At 36.2% G+C, this 22,704-nt stretch overlaps 1 protein-coding gene across 1 annotated transcript; it reads right to left on the reverse strand.

The window, feature by feature from the left end:
- Positions 1-877: 877 nt before the first annotated feature.
- Positions 878-17,564, reverse strand: LOC126811012 (myosin heavy chain, striated muscle). Its single transcript, XM_050536476.2, has 28 exons — positions 17,286-17,564; positions 16,276-16,419; positions 14,290-14,474; positions 13,910-14,036; positions 13,511-13,603; positions 13,252-13,315; positions 13,052-13,150; positions 12,771-12,874; positions 12,490-12,622; positions 11,810-12,078; positions 11,521-11,691; positions 11,028-11,322; positions 10,698-10,771; positions 10,093-10,556; positions 9,266-9,941; positions 8,863-9,099; positions 8,614-8,670; positions 8,099-8,352; positions 7,888-7,966; positions 7,204-7,646; positions 6,951-7,083; positions 6,590-6,806; positions 6,229-6,469; positions 5,924-6,116; positions 5,643-5,771; positions 3,267-3,839; positions 1,907-2,087; positions 878-1,221 (listed from the first exon to the last, which is right to left on the reverse strand). The coding sequence occupies exons 1-27, from the start codon at positions 17,478-17,480 to the stop codon at positions 1,908-1,910; spliced, it is 5,829 nt and encodes a 1,942-aa protein (XP_050392433.2). The 5' UTR covers positions 17,481-17,564; the 3' UTR covers positions 878-1,221; position 1,907.
- Between the last annotated feature and the right edge of the window lie 5,140 nt (positions 17,565-22,704).

The following is a 22,704-nucleotide window of genomic DNA, read 5'->3' on the forward strand; positions in this document are numbered from 1 at the left end:
GGACACTATGTTGTAATATCCGAGAATTGGTTATTATGCTGCTTTACTTTTATGGAGCTGCGGTGGCTCAGTGAGTAAGACAGACATTGGCTCCCTAATGTTAAAGTCCAGTATTCGATCCATGTGTTGTCTGAAAAAGTTCATCTGGATTTTCCAGGTTGGTTCCTCCTTGTCCGCGGTTCAGGATGGAGGGCATGAAAAGGGACAACGTATAATCGTTCGGTGTGCACGTAAAAGAACCCTTGACAGTTGGATTTGGAAATAAGAGTAGGCCATAGTGATGCTGTCCAGGCAGAATTTCCCTCATAGAACACTTTCCATGTTCATTAGCCCAGTCAGTACAGAGTAGTAGGATGTTAAACCCCATTTCATTTCATTTCTTTATAAATCTGGATTAGTGTGGAATTTCTGATTTGTTTACCCATTTTACTTATCGGTATTCAGTCTGCTAAGGTCCATTGGTGAGTGTGGAATAGCTTTATTTAACGCCCGTTTTCACCGAAGTGATATCGCAGGCAATGGGCGCAATAATCTATACTAATATTTGTGACTGTCATTTGTCTGTCTGTTCGGGGTTGGCGGCTACACTAGGTCTGCGCCGAGTCTGAAATTTGGGGTATAGGGGTAGCTTGGACCGGGGAGTAACATAGGCCAGGTGGCGTTAGTTTACCACTTCCGGTTTCGGAGTTATGACCCCCGAGCGAAGCCGGGCATTCTTCTAGTGTTGTATATTATGCATGCCTACCATCTTACTTGCAAAGGCCAAGGTCACTTTCAATTTGTAACTAGAAACATAAGGTACCCGTGAAATTGCGACACCGGTTGCCTGATCATAAGTTCAGCAACCTACGTTTGAATGAATAACAAAGAAATGAAGTGAAACAAGGGTATTTTTTTATTACTATAGATAATATAGTTGAAAATGGATGATAATAAATATACATATATAAATTACTTTGTCATGTAAATAAATTACTATATTTAAGATAATCTATTGTCAATTCAAATGTTAAGTCCGTTTTCAACTATAAAACATTAAATTGTTATCACAGTTTCAACTGACATCAGACACAAGAAGTGACTTGGTGGAGTAACAGGAATCGGGAGGTACCAGAAACTTTCTGTGAGATGATCGTTCACAATGCTGCCCTGAGTACGGAATGGGGGTGGGATTCAATCACAACCTGCACATTTATCTTAATACCGGTACATAGCCTGTACCTGAAAAAAAAATCGATTACACAGATACAAACATGTATATTATTAAACAGAAGAAATTTCTGGATTGGTTAGCTAGGTGTGGATGTCAAGTCTTTATTAAGTTGAATAGGATAAAGACACTTTATGCAGATATATCAGTCTTCTGGTAGGATAGTCCAAAGTTTAAACACCAATAATCACTACTCAGTGATAAATTGTGTTCCCCATCCAATATCAAAGGTTTTCGAAAATCCACGACTTTTCCTAAAGGTCACAAAATTAGTCAAATGAAATGAGGTTTAACGCCCTTCTTTTCTGCACCAAGCGGACTAATGATGAAGACGGACATACGCCATGCATTGTGCTATAAGCTGCTATGAGAAAATCTTTGCCCGAACAGCGGCGCTACGGTCTACTCTTTATTTCGAATGCCAACTATCAAGAGTTCTTGCCAATATGGGACCTCAGTTTTTCATCCCACCGAACGACTAGATGTATCACCGATATGGGGATATTAAATCCAAACTTGTAATACGTCAGTAAATATTATACAGTATTCTAACCCACTAGTTTTACAAGAATTGACTGTCTTGAATATGCTGATTTTCTGTAGTTTCGTATACCATGTCACAAATATGAAGAGTATCCAAGTAGACACACCCGTTCAATTTATCTTTCTAATACAAATAGATCTAATTTAAATTACCTTAAGATAACCTGACAGTCGTTCTAGTGGCAGAACTGGAGCGAGTCTGGGAGACAGAACTCCTGTTTTTGGCACGAAGTTTATTAGAGATAGCTTCAGCAGCATCCGCTCTCTCTTCAGCATCTTCCAATTCAGTTTGCGCTTTACGGAATTTGGCTAGGTTGACAGCAGCAATTTCCTCCTGTAAAAGAAAATAAAACCCTTAGACCTTTGATTTAGATCAAAAATAAAACCGTCAATATCAGTTCATAGGTCGATTTGTTTTGTGGGGTGACGATCTATCGTCAATGAAAATAACACGCCCATAGCCAAAGCAAGTGTGTAGATATAACCGATTATGTGTTGCGCTATCGACATAGTCAGATAAAAATGAAACTTCAGTTCGTAAACTAACCGACTCGGCTTAAAATTTCGAAACAATCTTTAATCGTACAGAGCTTACTGCATTCCTGATCGAAATAACACGTTAGTTCAACCCAATTCAATACTTTATTTTGGTCAAAGAGATTTAGCTGCTTTACACTTACCTGTATCCAGGGCCCTCACACGCCTATGTGGCGCCCCAGGGCAAAAGTTTCCGTGACGCCCCCACCCACCCAATGCAAACGGTAACTGATTTGATTTTTTTTATGATTAAAGAAATTTTAAAATACAATTTTTATACTTTTAACACTTTATCTAAATAATTATTTATTAAATCAACTTATATGTAAAAAAAAATATGTTTATTTCCCCTTCAACTCTCTATTTGATCGAAAAACCCTATAATATATCTTGGAAAAATCATAATTCTACCCTCTATATTTGTTGAAATATGGGGTTGGATGGCCGAATGGTTAGCATGAAGACCTGTCATTGAGTCAACTTGCGTGGTTTCGAATCCCCGGTTGTACGTTACAAGGAGTAGGGTCGCCTGTCCAACCTCGTGGGGTTTCTCCGGGTCCTCCAGTTTCCTCCCACTGCTAAAGACCCCTACGCGCAAGCGAATTATTGAAATAAAATTAAACAAGATGTTAGTACCGAAAATACCTAGTTTGTGTCGAGTGGACGTTAAACCCCATTTCTCTCTCCTTGCTGAAATATGAACTGGTTTACACAGGTCTAAGGGAAGGGAGCCCGTTGTTTTGCTCTCTCAGCCTCCAAGGCGGCTTGTCCATAAATAATCAAAGGGTCCGCCTTTGAATATTTCTTGTCGCCCCCGGACATATGCCCCCCCCCCCTCGACGTGAGGGCCCTGTCTGTATCAGTAATCTTGTCACTGTTTTATTTGCAGTTTCAATACATTATGGGTTTCTATGGGCGTTGGTTTAAAATTATAGAAATTTATGTTTAGATATGTGAAATCTCCAAAACTACTTACGGCTTCTTCAATTTGTCTCTTGAAAGTTTTGGTCTTATCTTGTAGCTTCTCAATCAATTCTTGCAGACGATCTTTGACTTTTTTGTCTTCATCGGCTTGGAAGATGAGTTCCTTAAGTCGCCTATCGTTCTTTCGCATGGTCTTCTCTGTTTCACTGTGGCGGCGTTGTTCAGTTTCTAGTTCAGTCTGGAGTTCACTTAATCTTTGTTCAAGTTTCTGGACAAGTCGCTTACCTCCCTTCAAACCTTGAGCTTCGGCCTCTTCAAGTCTCACTTGGAGATCTTTGATTGTACTTTCCATGCTTTTTCGAGCCTTTTCAATCTGCATGCCGTGTTCCTGTTCGTTTCGGAGTTCTTCGGACAGCCTAGCAGCGTCAGATACAGCTTTTCTACCACGTTCTTCCGAGGCTCGAATTTCTGAACTCATTTCATCTAAATCAGATTGCATGGCTGTAATATCCCCTTCCAACTTCCTCTTCTGTCCACTGATAGAGTTGCATTCGGCGGAGAGTTCATTTATTCTGATGTTAGCATCCATAAGTTCGTTTTCAGCCGCCTTTCTTGCACGTTCAGACTAAAAGTACAATTATATCTGTGTTTTAAAGATACATTCATCAAGTTTCATCAAAATCGGATCAACATTGTGACTTCTAGAGGGTCCACAACCTTCATATACCATATATTTACACTATTTGCGTACGAGGGGCGGCCATTTTGTCCGGCAGTTTTGGTCCGATTTTCACGAAATTCTAACTCAGCCGTCATCAAATGTTTTTTTTCAATCGGATAAAAAAATTGTGACCTATAGAGGGACCACAAGCTAAAAACGCAATTTTTCGTACAATCAAGGGCCATAATTCAGGAAGTTACGATCTGATATGCGCGAATATCAACAGAAACCAAGATCTTTGGGTTATAAACATGTATTTCAAGTTTCATCAAAATCAGATCAAAATTGTGGCCTCTAGTGGGACCACAACCTTGATATACCATATTATATACACTATTTGCGTACGAGGGGTGGCCAATTTGTCCGGTAGTTTTGGTTCGATTTTCACGAAATTCGAACTCAACCATCATTAGGGTGCAACGGTGATATACTAAAACGTTTTTTTAAAAATTGGATAAAAATTGTGATCTCTACATGTAGAGGGACCACAAGCTAAAAGCGTGATTTTTCGTACAATCAGGGGCTATAATTCAGGAAGTTACGATCCGATATGCGCGAATATCGACAGGATCCAAGATCTTTGGGATATAAACATGCATTCCAAGTTTCATCAAAATCGGATGAAAATTGTGACCTCTAGAGGGTCCACAACCTTGATATACCATATTTGACACTATTTGCGTACAAGGGGCGGCCACTTTGTCCGGCAGTTTTGGCCGATTTCAAGAAATTCGAACTCAACCATATAATTAGGGTGTAACGGAGATATACTAAAACGGTTTTTTAAATCGGATAAAAATTGTGACCTCTAGAGGGATCACAAGCTAAAAACGCGATTTTTCGTACAATCAGGGGCCATAATTCAGGAAGTTACGATCCGATATGCGCGAATATCGAAAGGAATCAAGATCTTTGGGTTATGAACAAGTATTTCAAGTTTTATCAAAATCGGATCAAAATTGTGACATCTAGAGTGCTAAAAACGTGTGCTGGTTGTTCAATACTAATGGCAGATTTGAAAAAGAAAAGTTTTCATCAATTTAGTTTTGAATATGTTGAGACTTGAAGATGATTTAATGTCAATAGGTAACTCATTCCATTTGGTGGCTGCATGCCAATATCGAAAGGAACCGAGATCTTTGGGAGATAGACCTATATTTCGGATAAAAATTGTGACCTGTAGTGTCCACAAACAAATTGAAAATGTGGGCGTATAAAAACTGGATAATGTAAAGGGAATTTGCTGAAAATTTCAGTAAAATTGATCCACTCTGAACCGAGATTTTAGCGATTGAATTTTCGGCCTAGCCTCGATCCTCATTACTAAAGTCGATACGATAAAAAAACATAGTCTCGATTATCAATTTCATGATTAAATCGTAAATGGAAGTCGAACAGCAAATCGGAACCTAATCCAATAAACATCACAGGCTAGCGATGACATCGAGAGTTGATTAGGGAATGGATAAGTTAATTAATGTCTAATTAATAATTTAGATAACATTTCAGGCCTAAAGAAAGACCTGCAATAGGCAGATTTAGCTCTTGCATAATGTATGTTTAATAATACAAAACGAACATGTCTTTAGTCGTGGAAATGGTCTATTTATCGTTGCAATACAATTCTTTTCAAGATGTATTTACGTTTTTCTAAAAATAACTTTTATTAAATTTACTTTTAAAATATTGTTTGATATTCAATATTACCTGTTCAAGAGCTGTTCTGATTTCTTCAACTTCACCACTTATGACAGCACATCGTCGTTCAGCCAGGTTGTAGGCTTCCCTGGCTTCTTCTCGTTGACGTTGTTCATCTTCACACTGAGCTTGGATTTCCTTTAAGAGAAGAGAAAAATAATTTATAGTTAAAATTCAAAATGGCAAAGTCATGACATTCTTTCTGTTGGTTTTACTTTCTGATCATATTCTACCGTGTGCACTGTTTATAAGAAGTCAATATATTATTTTTATATCGTTAGGGTACTCACGGTGACTTGTTGTTGGTATTTTTTAATAGTCTTCTCCAGCTCTGCCCTGCTTCGGTTGGCGCCATCAAGAGCTACTTCCAATTCGTTAATATCATGTTCTAGTTTTTTCCTAATTTTCATGCCTTCGGCTTTACCCTTGACTTCAGCCTCTAGAGATGCTTGCATAGATTCAATAGCACGTTGATGGTTTCGTCTATAATAGATGACGGTAAAATTATCAGCAATAAAAGATACATTTTTATACCATGCCAGCTTTGAAAATTAAAGAAATTTATTTATCTACACCGAATGTCGGTGTGCTTTACCTGGTATTTTCAAACTCCTCTTCTTTTTCATGGACACGTCTGTCGATTTCTTGACGGACCTGGGAGATTTCTAGTTGAGCTCTCATGACTTTAGCTTCTTCTTGTTCAAGGGTAGCTTCAGCTTCCTCTAAAGCAGTTTGAAGTTCCTCCTTTTCCATTTCAACTCGTCGTTTGGCTTTCTCAACATCGTGAATATTTCTTCCTCCTTCACTTAGTTGATCAGTCAATTCGCGGATTTCATCTACGTAAATGTAAAAGTAAATATAATTTTTGATTAGCAACCGTCTGAATTACTACAAAAGACGGCGTTTTTAATATAAAATTTACCATAACATTGTTATTACTAGAAAGTTTTACATACCAGCCAAGTTTTTATTTTCTCTTTGCAGAGCTTGAACGCGATCCTCTGCTTCAGATTCCTTGGCCTTTACTCGGAAAAGTTCAGCTGACATACTGCGTGTTTCTTTCTGTGCATTTTCCAACTCTTGCTGAATATCTGCGAATTTTGATTGCCATTCAGATGTAGTCTTATCAAAAGATCGTTGTTTCTTCTCCAGTATATTGGCGTTATTGTTGGCCTTGAAATAAAACACATTTTTTTTGTAATCTTTTACTCGTTTAATTTCAGCATTTCTTATGAATGATATTTTTCTCTTTTCCAGAAGATAGACACAATATGACAGTTTACTTTAAGTTCTCTTTGTACAAATGTGATTACTCACCCTGTCAACTTCGATAACAAGATCTTCCATCTCAGCCTGCATTCTAAATTTAGTTTTTTCCAAGTTATTTATTTTAATATTGGCAGCTTCAACATTTTGTTCGGCATCAGCAAGTTTTGCTTGAAGTTTACGTCTGGAATACATAAATTTAATCTCTTTTTATTGGTTCATTTGTTTGTAACTAATGTTATAGATTATTAAATTTATTTTATCAGTGCGTCTATGTATTGTACACTTAATACATTTTATTTACCTAGATTCCTCAAGCTCTTCAGCTCGTGCGAGTCCCTCACTCTCATATTTCGTTTTCCATTGTTGAGCTTCTGCGTTGGCTTTCGACAACAGTCTCTGGAGGTTACTTTTAGCGTCTTGTTCTTCTTCCAGCTGATCTCGAAGAGAATCGAAATCTGATGTTAGATTACGTATTTCACTCTGGAGTTTCTGTCTCAACCTGGTCTCGTCTTCTAAGGATCTCTTAGATTCTTCGAGTTGAGATTGTAGGTTTGCCTTTTCTTTGGTAAGCTGGCTTACGTTATGTTCAGCTTCCTCAAGTTGTCGAGTAATTTCTGTATTTTGCTGTTGGGCTCTGGTCTTTTCGGATTGGAGTTGGCTGATAGTTCGGACCCCTTCTTCGATCTTGGCATTCAGTTCTGACATCTGGGATTCTACCTGTTTCGTCATCTTTTCTGACATACCCTAGAACCGATATTAAAGGTTTTCAATTATTGAATCATCTAAAATATTGTTTTGGATTCCTTTGCGACAGTTTCCATTAAAAACAATTTTAACGAAATTCAGATACATACATATAAGGCATGCCTCTGGTCTATGGATAATGTTACATGATCGGCAATGGTCTGAATATGGTAGACACTAAAACAAAATGTATCAGTAGTATGCGTAAAATGTTATATTGTCTAATGGCATATATATGTACCTTATTTTTGCCGGCATGTTGAAGTTGGGCAGCCATATCATCAACCTCAGACTTTAATTGTTGCTTCTCTTTCTCGACCCTGAAAAATAAATAATTGTCCAAATTGAAATAAATTATTCCAAAATATGTTGGATGCGAAGACTTGATTTGATAATAGCTACTCGTTTTCTAGATATCTTTCTTGATACGGATTAGAAGATACAATACTCACTTTGTTTTGACTTTCTGTAGTTGATCAACCTGGTCAGATAATTCATTAACAGCATCTTGTTGTTTCTTTCTTAGACTAGCAACTTGAGCATCATGTTGTAGCTGACTCTCTTCAAGATCTCTTCTAAGTTTCAATAATTCCTGTTCACGTTTCTTGTTGATTTCAATCTGAGCAGAAGTAGCACCACCGGCTTCATCCAGTCTGTCACTGATATCTTCAATCTCACGTGATAATTCGTTACGCTGTTTTTCAACCTACAAAGAAAAGTAACCGAATATAAACGCACTTTAAAGACGAACATTGGCGAGGTTTTAATTGTACGTCATGTACTGTAGTTTGTAGAATACACTTTCACTTTCGAGAAAACCGTGACATCTTCTGTCTAGTAATAATCTGAAGTCGCACCTCAATTGCTATTGCAGTTATTTGTATCTAATACGTTAACTTTAGTCAGTCTATACTGATTAGTCTACACATTTATCAACAACTACGGTATTTTATGCTACAATCCTTACCTTCGATCTTGATTGTCTTTCGGCGGAAAGTTCTTCCTCGAGTTCTTCAATAGTAGCCTAAAGTTGGGATTAAAAAGTCAAACCAAACATTATTGCGATCAAAAGTTTAGAGTAAAATATCGATAATAACATACCCTTCATTAAAGACTTTACATGTTAACCGTCTTCATAAACAACGAGGCCAACTAAATTGCCACTAGATATTCAAAATATATTCACACTGTTTTAACTAAGAGTACATGTATTAACCTGAAGTTCCTTGATTTTCTTCTGAAGTTGGGAAACAATGGATTGTTCATCTTCAACTCTGGAATTTAGAGAACTGATTTCAGCATCTTTTTTTCTTGTTCCTTCTTCTAATTCTCTTTTAATTCTTTCTAATTCTTCAACTGTTTCTTGATTCATCTTCAGATCTTGTTCTAACTTTCTCTTTACTTTATCAACATCACCACGCGTTTTCTTTTCACGTTCTAGGTTGTTTTCCAACTGAAAATAACAAAAGCAATACCACATATTATACACTATAGTGGCTATAGTAATCTATAAACTTTTTTACGGGTTGTGGTAATTCAGGTTTAGTTATTCTGGATCATTTTTTTACATGAAGTGATACCTGGATCGCTCAGTAATTAATAAGAAATAAATACTCTACCTCATCAAGAGTTTGTTCAAGTTTAGTCTTCAGTTTACTAAGATGGTTGACTTTATCTTCTTCAGCTTGTAGACTTTCAGTCAATTTTTTGTTAGCTTCATCCATATTTTTCTTATCTTTATTGAGTTTACCGATTATTTCATCTTGTTGAGCAATTTGATCATTCAGAGTTTTAATCTGGTTATCTTTGGTTATTTTTTCTTGTTCAGATTTAGCAAGAGAGGTTTCGAGATCTTCAATATCTTTCTTCAAATTTTCATTGGCCTTTTCAAGTTCCTTTTTCTTTTCCTGAAGACCACCAACAGCATCTTCCTCGTCCAGGATGCGCTCTTCAAATTCTTTAAGTTGGGCTTCATAGTCAATCTTCTGAAGAATAAGCTTTTCTATTTTTTCCTGGCAGTCAGCAACGTTATCTTGTTCAGCTTGGAGTTGAAGGAACATATCGTTTTTCTGTTGTAATAAAGACGTATTCTGTTCCTCAAGCTCCTTTTTAACCTTTTCGGTTTTCTCTAATTCGATTTTGGTTTTTTCAAACAATTCTTCTTTTTGCTTCATCTCATCTTCAGCACGGGCAACGTTCAAAAGAGGCTTGACCTTGGTGTACATCTTCCACCAGAGCCAGTTGCGCATACCCAACCATTTTCTGATGTTTCTTTGGATGACCGAGAGACCAACTCTATGAAATAAAATCAATGCGTTTAAAATCACATATTTATTTTTTTGTTTTCATTTCACAAATAAAATATACTTACGGTACCGCATTTACATAACTTTACATATGAAAAGCCAGATGTACATCGATTCCAGGATAATTGTTGGTCACTTACCTTCTATCACAAAGTTTCTTGTATGATTTTTTTACGAGATAACCTCGGACATGAGCTTGGAACATAGAGATGATATTACTCAAACGCTCATCACGGAGATCTTCAAGATAACCCAAAACACCAGCCTTGAAGAAGACTTTAGTTGTACCCAGTTTATATTCGTTAGTATCCAATTCTAAAGCCAGAAGAATCTTTGTTGCAACAGTTTTTCCCTCCACGAAACCATCAGGAATGGCATTAGGAGCAAGGATGGAGTATCTTTGTTTGAACTCAGAATGGATTATTCTGTTGGGAAATCCCTTTCTGCAAATACGGATACCTTCCAATACACCATTGCACTGGAGCTGGTGGAGTACTAAATGGGCATCAATCTCCCCTGGCTGTTTGAATTCATTGGGAATAATACATCGTACGAAATGAGGATGCGTTGTGTACAAGTTCTTCATCAGTTTGTTCAAAGATTCCTGAAATATTTTTAAAAATTCGTACAATTATGTAATTGAGCTGAAGTAAATATAAATGAATAATAATGTCTCTATATTAATCTAAATCAAAATAACCATTTTCCTTGTTTCTTGTGTATAAGTATTCGTTAGAAAACTTACCCTATGAGTAGCAGAAATAGTCTGGAAAGCAGAACTCTTCTTCTTTTTGGCAGGACCACCCCCGGCAGCAGCCTCTGTAACAGTAATAATATAATTTTAGACATTTATCAAAAATTCACGCATCGACCATTTACAGGAAGGCACCGATCTCATGATTTTGTATGACCACTTACATTATGTTATATAACGGCTAAAGCTATATTTTCAACGTGAATAAATATTATAACATGCTATCATCCTATATATCACTTATCCAAATGTCATCTTCTATTTAAAAGTTACCACAAAAGAAAAGGAACAAACAACACCGTATACTTTGCATCGACTTACCTGCAGGAGCAAACAAAGAAGCTACAAGTGCTTCCTTGGAGTGCATCAAGAGTTCTACGATGGTTTCGTTCAAGGGATCCTTGTTCTTTTCTAACCAGGAAGTAATGCTGTATGGTACAGTACCAGCATAATGATGAAGTTCAAAGTGAGCTTCACCTTTCACTTTCTTACCAACTGGTTTACCAAAGTTTGGTGATTTGCCCAAATGATTGCTGTATAATTTATCCATGAAGGACTTATCGTCGGCTTTTGGGAACATGCATTCTTCTTCTAGGATGGACAAGATACCCATAGGCTGGAAATGAGATACAAACAAACGGTACACAATTGAAGGAAATGCTAAAACAGTAAGGAACAGTCTGGGTCTGTACACAGCCAAAATATCGGTTAGGTAAAGAGGAATAGGAGCTGTATTTGGTGTATTAACTTCGTTATCCGAAGCATGCAATGTACAGGTAAAAGGCAAATTATTTTGTATGTGTGAGAAACTTACCTTTTCAATAAGATCAACACAAGCTTGTAAATCCATCCCAAAATCAATGAATTCCCATTCAATCGCCTCCTTCTTGTATTCTTCTTGTTCCAGTACAAACATGTGATGGTTGAAGAACTGTTGTAGACGTTCATTGGTGTAGTTGATACACAACTGTTCAAAACTGTTGAACTGAAATTAGACCCTGTATTTGTATCACTGATGTCAAAATATAAAAGGTTTATTTTGAAGTACGTTTTTTTTTTAAATTCTAAGCTTTTTAAAATTAAACAAGAAAAATTTCCCTTACGTCGAAAATCTCAAATCCAGCAATATCCAGTACACCAATAAAGAACTGTCTTTTAGCTTTAGTATCCAGAGTTTTGTTGACTCGAACAACCATCCACTTGAACATACGATCATAGAGCGATTTAGCCAAGGCACCAACAGAGTTGACGACTTGATCTTTGGTTCTACCCTGGGTGACATATTCTGAACCCACTTTGATCTTAGGTTTAAGGAAACCTTTCATCAAATCACCAGAGTTGATTCCCAATAAGAAAGCTACTTTCTCTGCCTCTGTAAAATGTTTAGTTTAGTGAGTTATATGTAGTGTAATATACTATACAAGCTCACCGGGATCACGGGAACTATATCATATTTTGAGTATTTTTAATATCATAGTCATGAGTCGATATAAATGGATATTATTTTATGATCAGTAGTGGAATACCGCGTTTTATCAGTGAAATAAAAGTGTTATTCCACTGGCTAGTTGTTTTTACCGAAAATGATTGTAAAATCATAAAATAATTAGAACATTTGTCGTTTTGTCGTGAATAACATATTTTATTTCATCTCTAAGCAAGAAAACGTTTGCTTCTCGATGAAATAAAATATGTTATTCACTCTAAAACGACAAATATTACTTATTATTTAAACACTTTTTCAAAAACTTATTTCCACCAAGATAACCAAAAACATATTTACCAGCATTGCCGTCAGATTCAGCTTGTTCTCCTCTTTGTTTGAATTTCATTTCACCAAAATGGAGGATAGCACCAGTACATTTAAAGAAACTGTGTTTCTCTTCAGTGGAAAAACCCAAAACATCGAAAGCAGTCTACAAATATAAGTAACACGTTTGTCGTTTGCTATTGTTCTTTAAATGGTTATTCATCTGCCGTTAAATTCGTTTTTCAATTTTTAATTGATTTCTCTGAAACCATTCAAATTAATATTATAATCTATTTTAATTAAAAGATACTTACATCAGTATCTTTCATTTCCTGAACATCATCAATATTATCAACAGTCAGACATCCCTGGTTTATAAATGAGTATAAAGCTGGGTCTGGGTTCACCAATAGTTTCTCTGTTAAGACAAATAAAGTTTTTCTTTTAAATTTTTTTTGTCATTTTGAAAATGAAATCGAATTATTGTTATTCAAAACAAAAAGGATTATTATCCACTGGGTGCTTCATATTTGATATTTATAAGGATTTTTAAAAATAAATAAATAAATAAATAAACAGGAACATGTAACCTTACCGTTATATTCTGGAATAGCATTAGACAGAAGCTGGTAGAAAATATGATAGTTTCTTTCAGCAGGTTGCTGGAAGGTGACTCGAGATTTCTCCAACAAATCTATTTAAAAACAATTCATGAAGAAATAAACAGCTGATAAATATCTCGAGAAAAAGATAAAATTATTCTAGGTTTGAAGCTAAAAAATATAATATACTCACATTGTTCAATATCAGCTCCAGAGATTTTACCCTGAGTACCAAAATGGATACGGATAAATTTACCCTAGAATAAATAAAGAAGCAAAGATGAAGATTTTTCCCTGAGTACCAAAATGGATACGGATAAATTTACCCTAGAATAAATAAAGAAGCAAAGATGAAGATTAGCTAAAATATTAATTCAAATGAAAATGAAATCTATAATTGATTCTTCGTATGAGATAAATTACAAAAACCTATGAATACAAAAGTAACTTACGAATCTAGAAGAGTTGTTGTTACGGGTTGTCTTGGCGTTACCGTAGGCCTCAAGTACTGGATTACATTGTACAATTTGGTCTTCCAATGTACCCTGAATTTCAAAAGATAGAAAAACTACCATAATTATGAGACTATATCTCTAATTTTCAAAAAGAAATGTTTTGTTTAAGGACATCATAATTTTACTTAGAAAAAAAATAATTGATCCAAGTATAATTCAAATTTGGTAGAAGAAAGGTACAGTATATGCTACGAGATTCTACTGTCGAACGGAGAAGTATTACATTTAATATCAAAGAAACAGTGAAGTATTGTGTAGCAAGGTTTTAGAAAAAGTTGAATTACATTTTTGACTGGATTATATAATATAAACTCACTTAAAGAACAAAATATATACCTTCTTACTGTCCTTCTTTTCTTCTTCCACCTCACCACCACTATCTTTATGGGTCATGGCCGCGACTTGGGCGAAGTACATAATTACTTTCTTGGTATTTTCAGTCTTACCGGCACCAGATTCACCACTGGAATGGAAAATATATATCATTAATAATCAAGGAAACATTGCTAAATAAGAAGTATCGAAAAATATCTTAATGCAATGATGAATTTTCCATTGTCATTTTTAGGAAAATCATGAAAATTCACAAGCGAAAGTTAGACGCTGGTTGATAATGAAAACTATTTATATTCTTCGTAAACAAGCCTGGTGAAATTGGTTCATCTATAGCATAATCCACTGTGACCAAATAACTGAACCTTTTAATTTGTACTTACGTAATTAAAACAGATTGGTTTTCACGTTCTTGTACCATAGATTGGTAGGCGTTATCAGCAATGGCAAATAAATGGGGAGGCATTTCCATCTTTCGTTTACCTCTATATTTAGAGATAACACTCATGGTGTAAATAGGTAGACGTCGGTAGGGATTCACAGCTACACAGAACAGGCCAGAGTAAGTCTGCAAAGAAATGGAATGCATATCTAAAAATCTTATACCTTGATCAAATTGTAAAGGATGCCGTTTATTCAAAAAAATAGATATCTATTTGAAAGATTTAAGTATTATTTATTTATCCATGCAGATGTTATCGAAACAGCGAAGTATGACCATGAGTAGGGTGACCCACCATAAATAACTATCTCCATATATCTCGACAATTACGCCACAATATTTATATATATGCCAAGCCTCAAATCAGTTTCACACAATTATAGTCACTAAATAAACGATCATGTTGTACTTAATAAGCTATGACCATTAATCATGTATAAATAATAGACTGAAAACTGGTTCCAAGAGTCGTCCATAACATCCAGACACTTTTAAGTAAAAGATAGGTTACGTGCCCTTGTTTTGAAATAAGTCTCGCTTAACCAGTCTATCGACCATTCTACGTCTGATTGACAGGTCGGGATAATCAAGACTACTTTTTTACGAAACATAACAGAAAGCTAGAACAAGAAATTGAATTTAGAAATAAGCACGTTAGGTAGCTCAACAATCGTTTTAAGAAGCTTGTAAAAGTAAAATGAAACTACTGCTAGTATCATGTTCCTGTCTAACCCGAGTGATTCAGAGATATTATTTGTACTAAACCAAAAGATGCCGCTCTTAACGGTAAAGTTAATGATAAAGCGATTTAAAAAATGAAACGAACGTAATTTCTAAATCTGGTGTAATAACCAAGAAGCTTAATCTTACTGCTATTCAAAATCGTCAACAATAAATTTTTTACGGCTGTAATAGTTAATAGATTTGTAGAGAATTGCACGTGCCATGGCTATTTATAGTATCACACTGTCAGTAAGTTGGTCTCGGCACGGCGAATGTGCACGCTTCAGTGGTAGTCTCGAACTATCAGCGGTGGACTGTATGTCTGTGAGTACATGGGTCACCCTACCATGAGCTAGAAAAATGTTCGTCTTTCTAACAAATTAATTACAAGGGAGAAATTGGCGCATTTTAAATCTTATTGGCGCCAGCAAGCTGAATTTCGAACTTCAAGGGTAATAATACCCACCGATATATTGCTCCAACAGATAAAAATTATAAGAAGATGCGCAATGACTGGCTTAATAAACCAAAGTAAGTCTGTTATGCGTGCATTTAACCAAATGAACCCATTTAACAGCTTTAATATTAATCTAAATATAATAAAATCTTTTGCATCACCCAGCCACTCCCTGCTGAAATCTTCCATGTGTCACTGCCTGTGTGTAACGTTACTGTGCTTAATATTATCTACTGCGAATTTGATCAAATGGAAACTGTCGAAGAGTTGACTGATAATTTTGTTTGTAAGGATTCTTTATACAATATTATCAACCTATAACGGTAAATCTCTTTGAGATTTGGCGTATGTTCTATGCCCAGAATAACTTTCTGTCTGAAAGCCGGGCGGCTTTGGATACAAGGGAATTTGGGGTTATTCTTCTGAAAGTTTTTCTTTAAACCTGTAATGGGTTATTCTTCCCGGGTAGGTTTTTCTTACTGGAATTCTGGGATATTCTCATTTTGTGTACATGTAAACATAGACGGTTTATAAGCAAGATAAAGTCCTCGACTTCGGTTGTGCTGGGGAAGAAAGACTTCAGAAAAAAACCCTCGACAGAAAAACCTCGGTCTGCAGGCCTCGTGGTTTTCTTTTTCTCGGGTTATTTTCTTCAGTCTTTCTTTCCCCTGCATAACCCCAGTCTCTTGTTTTATCCTACACATAATTTGAAAAAGACACCGCCGAGTATTGCATATAAATACTTACATAAATTAGACCGGCCGTATAACGAGCTTTAAGGTTATGTAAAACTGAAGCCTCGTTCAGGTAGGTCATATTGGCCATATCTTCGATCTTCTCATATTTAGGTGGATTCATCTGCTGGATAAGATCCTTTTTCACGGTTCTTGTCTGTAAAGGAACCATATAACAATCATTACAGTACATCAACAGCTAATACCTTTAGTATTGTGTTATGATAGACATGGAGGAAGAGTTTACCCATACGCATCAAGAGGCAGATCAGCAATAATATATTTAACAATAATATGCTCGTACATGAAATGAAATGAAATGGGGTTTAACGTCCTACTGTTTTGCTCCGAACTGGAGCTAATGAAGACGGGCATACGCCATACAATGTGCTATGAGGGAAATTTTGCCCGGACAGCGGCACTACGGCCTACTCTTATATCGAATTCCAACTGTGCACGCCAATGTGTACACGGGACCTCGGTTTTTCGTCTCATCCGAATGACTAGACAGCTGTCCTTGTCAGGCCCTCCGTCCTGCATCACTGACAAGGGGGAACCACGCCGAAAAATCTGGATGAACTTTCTCGGCCAATGCAGGGATCAAACACCCGACCTCCAGGCTAGCGAGCCAGCGTCTTACCCACTTAGCCACCGTGACCCCCTGCTCGAATATGAAATCGCTTAATATTTGTATGGTCAGTATAAGGAGCCGCGGTAGCTCACTGATTAAGACGTTGGCTCGATAACCTTGAGGTCCTATGTCCGATCCCAGTGTTGGCCGAGAAAGTCCAGCGTGGCTCCCCTTCGTTAGTGATACAGGACTGTGGGCCTGGCAAGGGACATTGTGTAACCGTTCGTATGGGACAGAAATCTAGATCCCGTGTACACATTGACGTGCACTTAAAAGAACCCTTGACAGTTGAAATTCGATATAATAGTATGCCTTAGTGCCAAGTGACCGGGAGAGTTTTACTCTTAATAGACTTTCATTCAATTTATATGTAAATAAAAATGTATACATACCTCGCTTGTTTTTGTCACTTTAACAGTGATATCATCCCCTTTAGTGCTCTGGATCTCAGCGGGTACAAACATTTCTTTTTCATCGGGAACCCAACAAGCTTTTTTGCCATCAAAAGCTTGAGTCTGTTCCTTTAGCAACTTCTTACGGTCTACAGCCAAATACTCGAAGTCGGGATCATTGATATCGAAAGACATGATGAAAGGTGGTTTTATCAAAACCTTCCACAAAAAATGACGTTTACAAAAGCTTCCTGTTAACTATCCCTAACAACGACCTAACTGGGGCTAGAATAGAAAATGAAAATATATAACAACTATTACGCAATAAGGTAGATGAAAATGAAAACATTATACTAGACCTATAAAAACCGCATCTCCTTATCTTATGCCTGGCTTCCATCACTTGCAAACTATTTGACACTTCTCTCTTTTCACGATGTACACACTAAAATTTCACATTTTAAAATTTCGAAATACAGGTAAATTAAATATATTTGAATAATTTAATTCGTGAAAGTGTATATTTGATTAAATGAACAGCATCAAAAATAAAGGAGAATATTAGCAAGGTACCAAACGTCACCACAACTTTAAACTATCCAGTAATAAACGACAATATAAATCTCAAGCACACCACATTTATACTCGATAAAACCACATACAGATACTTACGAGGTGTAAGCCAGTTATGGGGGTTTTCAGATATTCCTTCGGTATTTAAGGACGACATCTAGCGAAACCGTATACTACCATTTCATTAGGGGTACTGGTTCCTGATTGGTCTCGCTCATCAAGGTACTGCCATTGACCAATGAAGATGTGTATAATAGTATGGATACGGTTGCAACTGTATAAGGAGATTGCACGTATAGTAAGAGTAGATATGTTGTGTAATTATAGAAAATAACGATAATTAGATTATATAGAAGGAACAGTAATCATGTTAATACAATACTTGAACCTAATGTTTACTGTCTTGCTAAATACAAACATATGGGCCAGGCATTGCCATTAATTTCTACTGGCAAATCTCCTGATCTGTTTAGTGGAGGTATGATATTTGATACATCGGCGATAGAAATATATCAATTCTGTACAGAATCTAGTCACCGAGGCATAACATTTCATACCTTTGAGACATAAAAGACACATCTATAATTTGATGAAAGTAATTGATGATATAATAAAGAAAGCCGGGGCTAATATACCAAGGTCAGTAATTGATAGTGTTTCATATACTAATACTAACTACCAAAGACGCATTGGCCTTGAGACTATAACCGACGAGAGTTTTTATTTCTTCTCAGTATCCTCCAAAGTATACCGGTAATGATAAAGTCAAAATACCTCTAAGGCAAGAGTTAAATGTAAAACGTCAAATGATAAGTGTTAAATGACAAATGTTTTGTGGGAAAATGCTTTTTTTGGAAACTTTACACGGATCTTTCAATGGCCATAAAGGTTATGTACCCGTTGACAACTCAGCACGGGTTTAGCACCCATTACAAAGCTTACTAATGACCCAACTATTTATCATTCTATGGTCAATACATGGTTGGGTTTATTTTCCAACATAGGGCCAAACTTTTAGGGAAACTTTCCAAGGGGAGTCGAATACGCGAATAGAATAGAAGCAAAATGCTAGGGTTTCACTTCCTACACCACGAAAGGATGTTTCAACTGATAGCTAGATATAGAATTACAAACAAATTAAACAGCAAAAAAGTTCATAATCACAAAAATTGTCGGGGGCTTATTGACTATAGTATTTGATTCTTTTTGCAGCTTTTAAGGGGCACCGTGGTGCACAATACAAGTTGTCAAAGGGAAATAGTAAAAAAAAAAGAAAACAAAAAGGTTTGCTCTCCAGAGGAAGCCATGTTCAATAGTGCGCTGGATTACCAACCAGGAGGTTTGGGGTTCGGTCCCGGTGTTGGCTGAGAAAGTTCTGCGGGATTTTCCATCCTGGTTTCCCCTGGTCAGTGGTCAGGACGGCGGACCTGGCTAAAGACAGCGTCTGGTGATTCGGGTAGGGTAAAAACAAAAAAACCCGAGGTCTCGTGTACACGATGGCGTGCACGTAAAAGAACCCCTGGCAGTTGGAACTTGATGAAAAGCAGGCTGTCCAGCCAAAATAAATTGTTAAACCCCCATGTTAATTGGCACCTTAGATCCCAAAAACATGCTTCTACTGATATCAATAAGGGAGACTGGGAGTAACTGCAAAACGAGTTCAAATTCACATAAAAGTTCGTGGGATTCCAATTTAATGCTCCACAAACCCTTCAGTTGGTTTATTCACGACTTTCTGAATTACGGTCGTTTGGCTTGGCGCTTTCTACGGTAGCTATACTATTAGTAAAACCCCAACGTGTCGCCGTTACAATATCTCGCCCCGGATGCTGCGTCCGTCCCACCACGCCACTGTACGATATACTATAATTGGTCGACTTTGAACTATTCGACAAATATATATCCATTTTGTTAAGTCTGTAGAATAATGTACCTTTGGGTATCACTATACCTAAAGGCATGCAGTGTGAATATTTGTCTACATTTTATTATGTGGTTTATGATTTTGTGCCTAGTAAATACAAGAGTGCTTACATGCTGTATCTATTAAGAAAAGTAAAATAAATACGGTTAATAGACTGTAACTGTGTAAAGCGATATTAATCTTATCAGTAATTACTAATAGTAATTATAATAAGTGACACGTGGCTACCAGATGTAAGAATATACTATAAGATTCATGTCTTGTCACAAGAACTAGAACTTCACGCTAATCTGGTCTCCATGTGTATCTTATAAACATTATTACATCATAAAGAAGTGGTGTAAATTGTTCAATTAGCTTGGCGGATAATGGAAATAATTTATGGATCATTTTCATAGCTGTATGATATTTCATCCCTATTGAGAATTCCTTTTATAGTAAGCTCTTAACATTCGTCCTTTATCGCGAATTGATGGCCGTTGGTATCCATGAAGTGTTTTCCTTTAGATGGTCGACATTCTTGAAATCAGAATATAGTTTTGAATTAATGGTGATACAGATCAATTCAAAAACGATCAAAATTGGATTTAGGAAATTGTGAAAACAGATACAGATTTAAATATTCAAATGATATATAGTTATAAATTTGAAATTGTGTATCACTTCAGCTATTGTTTATTTTAAAACTCCGATATGAAAATTAAAATTAGTTTCAAATAAACCAACATTTTATTTATTTGTAAGATATGGTAATCTCGCATAATAATAAGTTTAAATATCATAAAATATTTTAGATCAAGTGAATAAAATAATTCAATCAAAATACTCAAGCAGTTCATAAATAAATATTCTACCAATATAGATTATCTTTCAATAAGATGAGTTCAAATTTTGAAAACCAGATCCAGAAAATTATACTAAGATAATATCAAAATATTTTATAGTAATGATGGATGACGTAGGAGTGGAGTATTTTGGCGTGTCGTCTGTCAGTCGTTCAACCATAAACCAACAGCTAAACAAGGATGTGCACCGTAGTTCCATCAAACCCCGATAGTGGAGACCGTGATATTAAGTTAAATTCACAGTAGGCATTTCAAATGGAAATATAAAGATGATGTTTTGGAATAACATTTCTGGAAATTGATTTTATTGGAATTTATTTTGGAAAAAAACAGGTGAGTGCCAGTATTTCATTAATCTCTTTTTGATCTATTATGTTTCCCATTACAGTTCTTGTTTGGGTAATTCCCTTTTACAGTCAATGAATTGTCAGCTTTTGCTCAACCATCTCGATTAACTTATATAAAAAAAGTATTCCGTAGGGTTTAGGACTATATGATAATAGATGTCGGCACCCAGCCCCACCAGTGAGGAATCTGGTTTTTAAACTTCTTTCCATTCAGAGATTTTAAACTAGCAGAACCTTTAGATAGATAGAACTTCAAACATTTTGCCAACACCCACATCGGGTATATCATTGGTAGTATACAAACTAACTGCAGGTATGTGAATGTCGTAAATGAAACACAAGGAGTAGAGTCGCCTGTCCAACCTAGTGGATTTTCTCCTGGTCCTCCGGTTTTCTCCCATTGCTAAAGACACCTACGCGCAAGCGAATTATTGAAATAAAATTGAACCATGTGTTAGTCCCGAAATGACCTAGTTTGTGTCGAGTGCACGGTAAACCCCATTTCTCTCCCTCTTTCTCTCGTAACGGAAACTAGTTCGTACCTAACAAGTTCTGTTGGAGACATAAAACAAGATTCCATTATGAACACTAATTTTAAAAGTAAAAAACATTCTTGAATGAGGAGAACCCCGCCCCCACTTCTAATATTATCAGTAGCATTCTGTTCTACAATAATGCGAGGAATGAATGGATGATAAAAAGAGAATTGTAGAACATTATATATCACACTTAATATTGAATTCAATTTTCAGTTGAAATATTCAACTCCAACATAAATTAGGATATGACCTTTAAGCAAAAATATATTTTCCAAAGTAAACAGGGGGATGGGTGGCTGAGTGGTTAAGGCGTGCGCGTTGGGTCATAAGGTCTGTCATTCCCCGCCTGTACGTGACAAGGAGTAGGATCAACCTCGTGGGTTTTCTCCGGGTCCTTCTGTTTCCTCCCACTGCTAGAAACCCCTACGCCAATGCGAATTATTGAATAAAATTGAACCATATGTCAGTCCCTAATTTACCTAGTTTGTGTCGAGTGGATATTAAACCCCCTCTCTCTCACATACACTCACTCTCTCATTAAAAAATATATATATCTAAACCAATGTAACATGTGATTAGGTGATTATAACTTAGATTTGGCAATTCGAATCATACTATCAACAACTATACTTGTCTGCTATATTAATAGTCTCTTATGTACTAATAGTTATAGCATAAAATAACATTTTGGTGGTAAACGTTTTACGGCAAGAAAAAATAACCGTTGCAATATAACACTAATGAAGCCAGGGACAGACTATGCTTAACCTTTAGAAGGTTATTCATTCGGTACAATAACCTCATGTATGTAATTTGCAGCTTACATAATTATAGTACCAATATATACTAGCTTTTATTAAAGGACAATATTGGTGCCAGTCATTATCACATAATGCGATAGAGCTGGTTAAACACATTCCAAATATAATTTTAACACATGAATTTTTATGAATTGTCAGATATCCTCTCACAGTCTCACACAACAACTTTTGGTCTTGGAAGGAATTATAAGTGAGCAAAAATTCGCCCATGTATCTGTTATTACTCGTCACTTCAGTCAGTTATATAGAGGGATGACTCGTGTTTTCCTTTGGCGTTCGTCACTTCCGATTCAGGAAACCTGTATTACTCAGCTATCGTAGCAATGATCTCTGTGTTAAAATTATATTTGGAATGTGTTTAATTAGTTCT

Source organism: Patella vulgata, chromosome 2 (assembly GCF_932274485.2).
Source record: "Patella vulgata chromosome 2, xgPatVulg1.2, whole genome shotgun sequence".
Classification (NCBI taxonomy): Eukaryota; Metazoa; Mollusca; class Gastropoda; family Patellidae; genus Patella; species Patella vulgata.